The sequence below is a fragment of the Phragmites australis genome, chromosome 8, assembly GCF_958298935.1.
Source record: "Phragmites australis chromosome 8, lpPhrAust1.1, whole genome shotgun sequence".
Taxonomy (NCBI): Eukaryota; Viridiplantae; Streptophyta; class Magnoliopsida; order Poales; family Poaceae; genus Phragmites; species Phragmites australis.
The window spans coordinates 34,630,683-34,644,410 of NC_084928.1; the positions used below are offsets into that span (position 1 = coordinate 34,630,683).

Below are 13,728 nucleotides of genomic sequence, written 5' to 3' on the forward strand. Positions count from 1 at the left end.
CATCTCGTCGTCGATCGTCAAGTTGCATTCATCACCTTCACATCATGAGAGAAGCAAACATATATTTCTAACTTCAATTCCAATTAGTATATAATCAGTAGACTCAAATTAAATCCTAAATTAATTTAAATCACATCAAAACTCATACAAAATCAAAGATCATTAAACCAAATAAATACAATATCAACCACTCATCACAAGTATATCTAGATATATTTTAATTTAGTTTCTCAATCTCCACCGTAACCAATTTAGCCACACGGCAGTATATATCTACATGGTTTAATCTCCTTCATGACCAATTTAGCCACACGGCGGTATATATCTACATGGTTTTCGGCGTGGATAGTGAAAACACACCAGCAATTTTTGCTGCCTGAAACGCATGCTGTAAATTCTGCACACCAGGTTTTCTCCTGCTGGTTTGAGCTCGAGCTATTCCATTGGAGTCCTGGAAAACGCCAGAAACTAGCCATCGTAACGACAAGATGAATAGGATGCGAGTGTGCCCAGGCCCCTGCAAAACCGTGGAATGATCTGTCAGGAGCAGGAAACAAGCGACAAGTTGCAGCAATTCGCCCATGTCTGCACGTCACGCTTCAGATTTCAGCAGGCGACCGTCCCGGCATGCAGGCCGTGCATGTACAGATCGGACGGCGAGGGATGTGCCTGCCGCGCACGCCCTGGCCCCCCAGATCGGACGGCGAGGGAGCGTGGTCGCTCGGGACAGGGACCCGCGCCGGTGGGCCGGGGAAGGGGAGACGTCGGCCCGTCCTTCCCGGTCGTCCGATCGTAATCGGATGGCGACAGGCGGGGCTGCTGGCGTTGGCCGTGCATGTGCAGGCCATGTGGCGGCGGCGGAGTGGTAGGCCACCGTGCCGACGTGTCGGGGTCGCTTCCGGCTAGGGGGTGCGACTGGTCATGGCGGTGACATGAGCCGGCCTAGCCAGTTTGGCCGGCATATGCATGCGTACTACAGTCTACAGCGAAATTGACCAATAAATATACAGTAGTTAAGTGGAATATAGTAATATTTATAAACTCAAACAATAGATACTTTAATACAATATAGGAGCGTCATCGAACGAATATGTCGAAAATAATATCATAGTTTGATTTTAAATGAGATCTGAAAAAAGAGATGGGACTATCCACTAATTTTTTTAATTATGTGTATTAGTAAAACATGCCTCTTATCCGGAGCCGGTAACGAGTCGAGAAAGATAGAGGATGAGAGTGGATAATAAAAGTGAGTAAATTATTTGAGTTTTCAGAGTTGTAATATTCTCCATCAAAATGTAAATCAATTGCAATTTTTTCTTGCATTATGTTGTTCTAAGATCACGATGAGTCCAGTGCTGTTTCGATCGAACTAGAATTTTGCCATTCGAAGGTAGATCCTGGAGGACAATATACGTGGTAGTGGGTCTTTGGAAGATACGTATTTCACCCGCAACGTACACCGGGTATGGAAAAAATGCGTATCCGATGGACGTCGACGTCTCCGGCTTTAAATTATTCGCCACCCGTTTCGTAATTAGGCACGTGCTAATCCAGCTCGAGGTTGCAATTAACAATGTCGGTTCAGTCCAGATGGTGGAAGAGAGTTACTTAATGAACTAGTCCACCTGCAACTACCAGTGATTAACAGCTCCCTGATGAGACTAATCAGCTTTACAATTCGTGAAAATGGAAGGTGTAATTAACATGACACGAGCGATCTTTTTCAGAATGAACTAGTTTTGTTCGTGCAGTGAAGTTGTACTTTTATTATTAAAAAATAATCATTACTTTTCTCCTAACTAGTTTAAAAAGGTGCGTGCGCACACCGTAACGGCATGGGGGCCGGCCGATGAGGCGATGAACCGAACTATTCAGCTAAAATATCTCATTGCTTTACTGGTACACGCCTTCACAATGCACGGATGGATATCTCTCGATCTCGCCCATCCCTGCTGCTTTACCTGTAAAAAGCTATTGTATGCTACTTGGCATTTAGGTGTACACCCAATTAAATTTGTGCATAAAAGAGTTATCGTGTAACGGATAGTCACTGACACGTAGCACCGTGAACTACGACAAAAGCCATACCCGGCCCATTTGAGACACAATTTTGTGGGCGTAGCAATGGTCTTTATTCGAGCTTTTTTTTTTTAAAAAAAAGTGGGTCTTTATTCGAGCTTTTTTTTTTTAAAAAAAAATGGGTCTTTATTCGAGCTGCGCGCATGTATGATATGGTAAACGACTAAAAACCCTAAATTTCTTTGTTGCACATGTGAACGCGTATCCTGACTTGGTGCACAACAGCACATGCTGATGAATTATCTGCCATGGCAGAGATCAAATCTGTCTCTTGAATTGCGAACTGGAATTAGGCGAAGCAAGCTGAGATATTAATCGGTCGGTCGATCAGCTGGTTGGTGATTAGGTCGGCGTGTTTAATTGGGATGGCGCGCTCGCATCGCAGTCCGCATGCGCGCATCAGCGCGGGAATGAGCATGACACGATCAGCGACTGAGCTCACGGCCTAACATGGCGTGCCACCTGGCTTCTGGCACACTACCCCAGAAAACTCTCTGTCTCTCATCCCCAGAGTTGACCAGCGGTGTGGTTCTCCTATTATATTAACATCCTCCTCTCTTCGCCCTCCTACTCCTTAATTTCTCTTGGGCAGAAGGTCGAATCAATCTTGCTAGTGCAGCAGAAGCAGCTCTAGACCTGCAACTGCAGGAAGGGTTTGGTTCTTAAGAGCTGTTCTGGCCATGAATTCTCTGAGCATGGTGGAGGCAAGGCTGCCTCCGGGGTTCAGGTTCCATCCGCGGGACGACGAGCTCGTGCTGGACTACCTCGCCAAGAAGCTCAGCAGCGGCGGCGGCGGTGGCGCGGTGGTGAGCATCTACGGCTGCCCGACGATGGTCGACGTCGATCTGAACAAGTGCGAGCCCTGGGACCTTCCTGGTAAGACCCAGGACTCTTGTGTATATGCGTACATGTATGTGGCGATATAGCTATATACACCATCTGTTCCAGATCATTTGCATGCGTGTTTTTCTGGGCATGATCGAGTTTTGGCCATGTCAAGTTATACTGTGGATTCTTCTTCTTTGTCGTTGTCCTTTTGGGTTTTTCTCTTCCTGTTATTTTTTTGTTTTGATTTGTTATGTTATGTACGTATTCCTGTTCAATGATTGATCTCTCAAATAATTTTGATCTGTTGATTAATTTTTAATGGGATGGTACGATCTCTAATCTGTTCTAACAAACATACAAGTCTACCTTGTATTATCCAAGAATTGTTTGTTGTTCATATCTGTTTGTCAGGTCATGCATGCCCATATCATGGTGTTGGTTCATCTACAAGAATTGATATTTGAATTTAAGATCATAGAACCATCCATACCTTCTCTCTACTATTAGTCTCTATTCCAAGAAAATTCTCTTTGTTCCTTTCCTACATCCTTGCATGTTTCTCCTTCAAATGGCACAAAAGCATATATGTATGCCATACTTCGATTCAATTCATCGCACCGAAATCTAATATGAATACCACAGTACTGCATGCTAGTTGAACCTGTCCCACTCCGAGCCATACCTGAAGCGACCATGACATCCTCCTGCAACTCTCAACAAGTTGCACGATGCAACTATGCAAGACTCCCATACCACGAAAATCCTAACTTTTCTTTCCTTCAATTTATTTTCTTTCTTTTTTGTACTCTTTTTTGGGTGTGTCCATTCCCTTGTGTTAGTCTTTTTTTTTTTCTGGAGCATTTAAGCTTCTATATTTATAGCTACCTCCTCCTTTTGAGAAGTACCGATCTAAGGCTTGCATAAAAATTTATCAGAGTCAGACCATCTCCAAATGCGTCAATAGCTGAAGAGAAACAGTTTGCAAGAACTCAAATTCTTCCACGTTTTTTAAAGTTCTAGATAGGGAGGCTAGTTTTATCTATGAATCCACAAAATCTACAACGAGAACAAAATTCACACGTCTTGTCTGCCTCCTTGTCGCCTTCCCTTCCCCATAACAGAAGGATATTCTCACTGCCAAGAGTCTGTTTGGCCCCATCTTGGCCTTCTCCTCATCTGTCCATGTTCCTGCCATGCTATCAAATATTCTCTCACTTTGCCTGATCCTTAACAGGAATTAACAGACAATGGATGGGGACAAACACAAAAAGAAGGCCTCTCCCTTTGCCTATTAGTAGAACTACACCGCAAAATATTGTGAAAAGATAATTACATAAAATGTGTGATTAATTCAATACATCTCAACAAAGTTAGATATTTTATTCCTAACTTCTTTTCCCCTCTCCACATTAGCTAGGCTAATGGAGAGATATTGGCTGTATAGTGCCGTTTTTATTTAGAAGATTAATGATTGCATATTGATTATAAATATCCATGTTTACGAGTTATGATATCTAACAAAATGAGAAAGGAATATAAATAGCAGTGCCATTTAATATCATTTGCACAGCTAATTTTCTAAACATTGTTAGTTTATTGAGTAATTAATTGATTTTCCTAAAATTCAGATATTGCGTGCATTGGTGGAAAAGAGTGGTATTTCTACAGCCTTAGGGATAGAAAGTATGCAACCGGCCAACGAACAAATAGAGCGACTGAATCAGGCTACTGGAAGGCCACTGGGAAAGACCGTCCAATAAGCCGGAAAGGGTTGCTTGTTGGTATGCGCAAAACCCTTGTGTTTTATCAAGGCAGAGCCCCAAAGGGGAAGAAGACTGAGTGGGTTATGCATGAATTCCGCATGGAAGAATCAGGTGATCCCATGAAGTTACCTTTCAAGGTAATAATTAATTATGAACAATTTGAATTCATTCTTACTTGATGCTAATTACCACTGTATACTCCTTTTTTACTTGAATGTGATAGTTTGTTAATTGATTTTATTCTTCCTTATATCTGGCCAAAGTGCAATAATCCATGATGCATACAAGCAAGAAAAAACAAATATATTTGAGGCCATAAAAAATGAAGCTTCGCATGCATATTAATTGATTTTCCCATGGATATATCGAGTTAATTTATGCTTGTGAAATCATCAGAAGCATCCCTTTTTCTTTTGAAAGGGCGATCATAAGAAGTATCAGATTTGGTGAAGTACAATAGATATATGTGAGCTAAAGATTAAGCAACATAATTCACTCATATGACATTCACACATGAGAAGGAAGCCGGTATGACGACTCGTTCTTCATTCATATAAGTTCGCATAATCACATGTAATGGTAATGGAATGCCAGCTCGTTATACATACATGACATGCCCACTCACCTTATTCAAGATGGAGAGAAAGGTACAAGCGCCAAATTTACAGTCAAATTGACAAATCACTTAGTCCTTAATGTATACTCAAATTTAGGTGTCATTTGAACAATAAAATTTTAAAAAATGAAAGCAAATAATCTGTACGTACGTATGTGATTTTACTTTGGATTAAGACATCTCTTCGATCGGTACATGGTTAACTGTTGATAGAGCAGATAGTCATAGTATTGTATTAATGATAATTAAGAGTTTCACTTTCCATTTTGTACTTGAGCCTTTCTTTACTTCTTAATGACTTAGTCACTCTCAAGCCAGATACTTATGAATTTTAGTCTTCTTTGATATATGTACCCTGATAGATGCATGTGCAATTCTTGCGTCTCGCACAAAATTTTCTCTAGGCATTCATGTCACTTTCCATTCATTTTAGAGCAATATATACATGCTCCCCCTTCAATAGAGAGTTGGCATGAGAAAAATCATACATATTATATATATGCTTTCAAAAGTTTTTCTAGCAAGAATCTCATGACTTCAAATACACATATATAGGCCTAATCCTTATCTAATTTTTTATTTAAGCAGGAGGACTGGGTATTGAGTAGAGTTTTCTACAAGAGTAGGGAAACAATTGCCAAGCCACCCACACAGAGTGGCAGCTACAATATTGACACAGCCACAACTTCATTGCCTCCCCTGATTGACAACTACAATATTTCCTTTGACCAGCCTGGCTCAGTGCAAAACCTAGAGGGTTATGAGCAAGTGCCCTGCTTCTCCAATAATCCCTCTGAGCCATCGTCATCGATGAACGTTGCGCTGTCGTCCGCCATGGTTTATCAGGAGCAGCATATGGGAAGGTCAATCAAGGACGTGTTTATGACCCAGTTCAGCAGGTTTGAAGGCAACAACGTGAAGAGGGAGGCGCCTCAAAGTAAATTTTCTCAGGATGCATTTGAGTATTTAACTGAGAGCGGCTTCACACAGATGTGGAACTCGTTCAATTAATTGATTTTATAGCAAGATTATTGCAAAGGAGGATGATATGGAATTCCTTGACAAAAAATGAGGATGAATAAAGAGAACTTGGGTGAGTGTGCCTGTTGTGCTATTGCATGTAGCTGTAGTATATATATAGTACCATTTCAGTTCACATTTGTCACAAAGAAAAGGAGATGATCAAAGAGGAAGATATATGTATGCCATCAATGATGTAAATACATTATTTTGTGTACTATGGACAAGACAGAAAAATTAGTACGCGATGACAGAACAATATATATATTAAAAAGAATAGAATCTTCTTATAGTCCTTTGTCTATTGTTCTGTTATATACACCTAGCTTGCTACAGACAGGACGATATTTATATTATTGTGCTAAATACAATCAGATTCCGTCCCTTCCAACGAGGTTATAACTGTTGCCAATTAGTACTTTAAAAAAATCATGGTGTCTGATTATAATATCATAAACTGAGCAAAGTTTTCTTAAATTTAATTAATTATGACTTGTTCCAATTACGGACTAATACTACTACAGAACTGAACTTATATGCCGGCCCATCACTGCCGGTTTCTTACGGGCCGGTAGTGATAGGGCAACCACTGCTGGTTCGTAAGCTGCATGAGAAAAATCAACTATCGTGGCTTATGAACCGATAGTTATAAGGGGAATCACTGCCGGCCGATGGCTTGAGCCGGCAGTAATGTCCAGCTGCCTCATCACTATCGACTTAAACCACCGACAGATAGTGGTAGCTGGACATCATTGTCGGCTGGTAGGATGAGCCAGAAGTGATGTGTACAGTATAAAACAGTGATCCTCCCCTAAGCCCGAGCACAGCACCGTCCCCAGCGACCTTCGTCGCCCTCACAGACGTATCACCGCTTCTGAGCCCTCTCTGTCCAATTCCATTGCTCGGTGAGCTTCACAGTGCCATACCCAATCTTTTGCGCACACTATTTCGATCGTAGCCCGTCGTCGGCCTAGTGCTCCACCGGCCACCACCGCAAGCTCGCCCACCTCACCGTCAAACTCCGGACCGTGAGTCGCCTTTGCCCGAGCCGAACACACGATGAGCTTCACCGCGGTCTAGGGAACCTCGCCGCTCTCTTCCCTTCCATTCTCTCCCTCTGCAGCATGCCACCATCGTCGTCCTAGCTTCACCGCCCGCCATTGTCACCACTGGCCGTGCTTGCCATCGTACATGCCGTTGTCGACCCCTCAAACGAGTTCACCACAGTGCGTTGAGCATTTTGGTACCCCTCCCCAGCCAAGCTCCGCCGCCGTTAACCGCTGGCAACTGGTCAAAATCAGAAAATCCAGAAAATGCAAAAAGGAATATTAGTTGTATTGATAAATTGGCTAAAATAAGATGTAATTTGTAGAAAATATATAGAGCTCAAAAATATAAAACCAAGTTTGTTAGTTTTTTTTTGTCATGATCTACATGATAAAAATACATGCATGCATAAAATGTCCACTGAAATACCTCTATTTCATTAAATATGTTGTAACTTGTTAATACATAATTAAATCTTGAAATATCCAAAATTGGTCAATCCAACTTTGTTAATCTTATTTTATCATGCTCTATATAGGAAATATATATTTCAAGCATGAAATGCTTGTTTAGCACTAATTCTTTATTAATGTTGATTGAGCCTTTTAAACTTGATTAATTTTTACATAAATTAATAAAATTCATAAAATGTGAAACTAATTTTTTAGGTCTTCTCTATGTATACCTTACACAGTAAAATATCTTTTGCCATGTTGAGTACTTCCCTCATGTGAGTATGTTTGAACTACCTCATATAATTTTGGATTTAAAAATAGCAAGAATGTAATTTGGTTAATTAAGTGGGCAAATGAACTCCAATTCTTGTGATTCTTCCTCTACTATCATAACCTCATGAACTACATCTCTACCAAATTTCATGTCGTTTGGATCACGTCTCATGACATTTCATTCATTCTCATTTCGATGCACTTTATCGCTCTTTAGAGAACAACGTCGCAGAGTGTCATGAGGTTGACCCCGATGGTGAATGTGCTGTTTAATTTTGATAAGTTATTGCTATATGTATATCATTCATGTAAGGCTTGAATAATAAAGAAAATTCCTAAAGATAGCACCAACAAAAACTCATCGAACCCGACTAACAAGGAGGAGTGCCACATGATTCTTCAAGGAAAAAGAAGGATTATCGGAGTGGAGAATATCATTGACGAGGAAGACTACAATTAATTTGACGTGTTACCTCCTTTCAGAGAGGACATCGATCTAAGTCCCATGGAAGACACGACGAACCTCCATATGTACGTTGTGATCATAATGAAGGGCGAATTGTTAAGACAAAGTAGCTAAATTGTATTAATTACTATGTATGAATTTGTTTTAGATGCAATTATACACCACTTCTGTTATGGAAGCTTCAATTTGTAGTTTATGGTGGAAGATGTCTTTATTATTGAGCATATTGATTTTTGATTTTTAATGAATTAGCAATAGCACAAGCACTATTGCTATATATTACTATTTTTATTTTTAATGAATTAGCAATAGCACTAGCATATTGCTATTTGCATATTACATGATTTACATTAGCTATAGTTATGAGCGTATTTATTTTCAATTTTTAATTATTTAAAATATTTATTGATAAAATTAAGATATATAGCAAGTTCCAATATAGAAACTTAGGTGTGAACATATTTATTGTAATTTTTTATTGAATTAGAAAATTGAACCATAAAATTTAGGTATATACAAAACTATATAGCAAGTTCAAATTTAAATAAGTATGTATTTGGATTTTAGGTCAAAAGAATGTTAATAAACATAGATATTACAAACTTATTCGAAAACAATTGAGTAGTGCAGCAGTTTAATTATTCGATCTTACTTAGGGCAGGTCGTGGGTTCGAGTCTCGGGGGCGCGAGCGCAGATAAAATAATTTTTTTTTTACCTCGGACCTACAGTGTAAGGGGTTTCACTACCGGTGAACATATTCTACCGACAGTGAAAATTGTTTCACTGCCCATAGACTTCTTGGGTCGGCAGTGATGTTTCACGGCAGTGAAGATCCCCTTTCACTGCCGGTCTTCATCTTGAACCGGCAGTGAAAGTCCTCCCATATAAAAGTGCTCGACGCATGTGCCCTCTAACACTTAGAAAATTTTTCCCCTTTCTAGCCTGTGCCCTCCGCCGAATCGCCTCCCGACGTCGAGGAGCCACACTGTTGTGCCCTGCGCCGTCGTCCACCATCGCTATCGTCCAGGACCACCACCCCAATGCCGAGAAGCTAGCCACCTCCTCCACAATGCTAAGATGCCCGTGCTGCCGTGCACTACACCCTCATCCACCATCGCCGTCGCTGAGGACCACCACCTCAACGCCGAGGAGCCCACCGTCTTCACCCTAACGAGCACCCGGACGCCGAGGAGCCCACTCTGTCGTGCCTTGCACCCTCGTCCACTACCACTGGCACCGTGGATAACTACCCTGACGTCGAGGTTGGACTTCCAGCTCCCCCTCCGTCTCCTTCTCCCCTCCAATTCCTAGGGTTTCAGCGTAAGTTCGTACTCATTCATGGCTGGCTACTTGTGTGTTCAAATGATAAGAACATATGCTTGTGTGCTGATCCTTTTGTGTGTTAAAATAATAAGAACAAATGATATTCGTGGTCCTTTTATGTGTTCAAATGATAAGAACAAATGTTATCTGTAGTCCTTTTGTGTGTTGAAATGATAAGAACAGATATGCTGCATCGGTCCTTTTGTGTGTTCAAATGATAAGAACAGATGCTGCTTGTGGTCCTTTTGTGTGTTCAAATGATAAGAACAAATGCTGCTTGTGGTCCTTTTGTGTGTTCAATTGATAAGAACAGATATGCTGCTTGTGGTCCTTTTGCGTGTTCAAATGATAAGAACATATGCTGCATTGGTCCTTTTGTGTGTTCAAACGATGCTTGTGAATATTTCCCCTCTTCTATTTAGGATAGCATTGGTCTATATTCTCTTTGCTCGATGATGAATTGATACACTGAGACTGGGCAATTTATTGAGTACAATAGTTTAGACCTGTGATTCTCTAGTTGTCTGATATTTGTTGTAGCCCCTAGTGAGACTTGTTGATGGTTCTTGCTTGTCTGTATTTGTATACCAAGATATATTTTTTGTGTTGTCTTTGCAGTGGACTACCTATTATAATTTGATCCCAAGATGGAGTGTTGTTGTAAGTTCAGAGATTGATTAGCATATCAGATTCTTGATAAGGAAGTTGATGCATCCTTTTTGTTCTGTCATTACTTGTTTGAATCCTGTTGTTTAGTCTCTATTTCTGTCTCGGCAGAAAATTGCTTGTCCTTTTCAGAATCTATGCTCTCTGATTTGGTACAACAGCACTGTTCATGATGATATTATGTGATTTTTGAGAATTATGTCTAGGTTCTAATAACTAGATGAGAACTTAATAAATTGTCGAGTTGTTGATGTACTCAATAGAATAATTAGGAGATATTACCTTGATTGTCCTGGGGCAAATTATTATTCATTTCCTGAGAGCACTTTTATACACCTACTGTCCAGTTCTTGTTGTACACTGAGGTCATATTTCTTTTTTACTACTGTTATGTGTTATATTAAAAATTGTATTGTTTTCAAATTTGTTTTTCTTTTTGCAAATGATGAAATTGGAGATCATACATATGAATGCAAAGCTCAATTAGGATGGTTATTACACAAGTCCAAATAGGAAGTTGTTGCGGCATACAACAGTCAAAATATCCAGGCCGAACTAAAATTGGCTACCTTTGAAAATACGGAGAAATTTGATTTCACGTGTAAAGATAGTGTAATCCTAGTTCTTGTTGTAATCATTATTTTTCTATGTAAGATGATGTGCCTTATAAGATCAATGTGTCACTTGTCAGTACCTTTGTGCATATTTATGCCTATTTTGCTACAAAAGATGTGACTTCTTTTTGTTAAATATGGTCATAGTACTCAATTACAATATTATATGTGTATGCATTCTATCTATCGACTCATTCACGGTTATCTCTCTTTCGACAGCCTCTCTCACTCCCTCGTCGGATTTATCTCTATCTCCCTCTTTCTTCAGCTCTCTATATATAGAATATTTAATCGCTCGTCGTCATCATATGAAGAACTTCCAGCAAGGGATGGGACCACCAACCACCGACCCGGCTCAGGTGCCAAAAGGCGTTGTAGTGCCGCCGTCAAACATTGAAGAAGGTAGCCCAAGCTGCTACCTCAATCTGGGCCAAATAGACGTATGTGGAGGCGATGAGGTAATTCATAAGTAGAGAATGCATCTGTTCGACATATTATCGTATAGGTCGTATGGGATGATTTGTGATCACAGAGGTCTCACCAGCAGGGGAGTCAACTGTACCAGAGAGAGTTCTGGGTCATACAAGTCAGTCTGTGGGATAGCTATTAAGAATCACATGCCCATCAGCTACAGATTATGGACTAGCGAACGAGGTGATTCACATGTGGTTCCTGATTCAATCAAGAACGACATCATGTGGCCCAAGATATTATAGAGGTTTGAGTTCCCTGTGGAGACAGATACGAAAGTAGTTAAGCGTAAGGCGCTAATGATTATGGGCCTTACATTTAAGAATTTGAAGGGCACACTGAATATTACCTATGTGCAGAAAGGTACAACGCCGGATTTCAGCAAATGGCAACAACTGAAAGATCATTGGCAAGCCTTTGCAAAGTACAAGTTGTCGGAAGAAGCACAGAGGTTGAGTGAGGTGAACAAAGCAAACTCAAAGAAGAATCTCTACCCCTACAAAGTCGGCAGTCGTGAGTACGTGAGGAAAGAATGGCAGTGGCAACAATAGCTAGATGAACTACGAGAGAGATGTGTCACACCTGAGATGAAGGGTTGGAGCGAACGATCGATGTGCTTCCTTCTTGGGATGGATGCTTCTTACTCGTTTGATAGAAGCTTATGCTTTACAACCTCTAAATACCAGGAAGTGACGCAAACTCTTGCAAAAAAAACTTGTGGAAGCCCACGAGCAGTCTACATAAGGCTCTTTCAAGCCAAACAGGGATAGGAACAAGCTCACCTTGGCACTAGAAAACAAGGAGCACGGTGGTCGCACACAGGATATTAGGGTGATGGGTTGGAAATATGGATTTTCATGCGACGTCGACAATTACCATAGTGAAAAGAGATCCCAAGCAGAGCGATACAGAATGATAGGCACAATAAGCTTAGATGATGGAAATGCTTGAACAAGCGCTACAAAAGAAGAGGGAACATACAGAGAAAAAGATAGCATAAGTAGTACAGTAAGCCCTCATGCGTCAATGAGGCACCATTGTGAGCAAACAGAAACGGTCGTCAGCGTCTCCTAATGTTGCACGCTCTAGCTCTGGTGGTCATCGGAGTTGCTGTACATCCACGGGAGTTCCGAGAGCTAATCCCGTCACTTATCTCGTAGACCTCATCATAGCACGGACACCGTGTAAACTACACATTAGTGCTAGAAATATTATCATCAAGGTGGCTTCCGGCGCGGCTTATCCCTGCGGCTCCCATGAACATTTGCATGGATGTTAGATACCAGAGGGCTACGTCGTGGTCGAAGTAGATGAGGCAATTAACCAGTACTATCATGTTGGGGTGAACTACCCCACAGAGGAGGGGGCAAACACTATAGCAGAGAACAATCACACATTCATAATTTGGAAGAAGGTCTACATAGTATTTTCACTAGGGATAGATACCGAGAACCTTTACTCTCTACGACACCCTGGGCCACCGTCGCCTGGAAGATCCCCCTCTCCTTAGCCATCTCCTAGAAGAAGTCCACCCACCCAGCCATTGCCTCGAAGAAGCCATGGTAGAAGTGCACCCGTTGCCAGTGCACCTGGTCCAGAGGATCCTATTGTGGCCTTCAACCAGCTTTCGGAGTTTGTATCGTCGAACAACTCTTTGACAGAATGGCCTTCCAACGATGATGTGAAAGAGGAGCAAGAAGCAGCAACTCGTAAGCGTGTCTAGGAGGAGGATGAGAGGGATACTGGACTGGTCAACTCGACCGCCTTTTTGGGATGACCTATGAGAACTATTATGTATATATGTATGTTTGCCGATGCCCAACATCTTTATTGTATGACATGAATTACTATGTATTAATAAATATACCTTTACTAATGATTTACATTAAATATATATCTTGTTGTATGCATGTATTGATACGGAGAGAGACAGAGAGATCGTGGAGAGAGGGGGAGGACAGGGATGAGAGGGCAGAGGGGCTGGAGAGGTAAAACACTGTCAGCTGGTGATTTCAGCCGGCAGTGATTCCTAAGGCATCACTACCGACTAGAGCCTTCAGTCGGTAGTGAAAATATCTTTCACTACCGATTCTCTACATCGGC

The 13,728-nt window shown here is 41.2% G+C and overlaps 1 protein-coding gene across 1 annotated transcript; it reads left to right on the forward strand.

Annotated features, from left to right (window-relative positions):
- The first annotated feature begins 2,568 nt into the window (after window positions 1–2,568).
- LOC133927218 (NAC domain-containing protein 21/22-like) lies at window positions 2,569–6,601 on the forward strand. Its single transcript, XM_062373574.1, has 3 exons — window positions 2,569–2,958; window positions 4,539–4,810; window positions 5,878–6,601. The coding sequence occupies exons 1-3, from the start codon at window positions 2,763–2,765 to the stop codon at window positions 6,298–6,300; spliced, it is 891 nt and encodes a 296-aa protein (XP_062229558.1). The 5' UTR covers window positions 2,569–2,762; the 3' UTR covers window positions 6,301–6,601.
- Window positions 6,602–13,728: the final 7,127 nt, after the last annotated feature.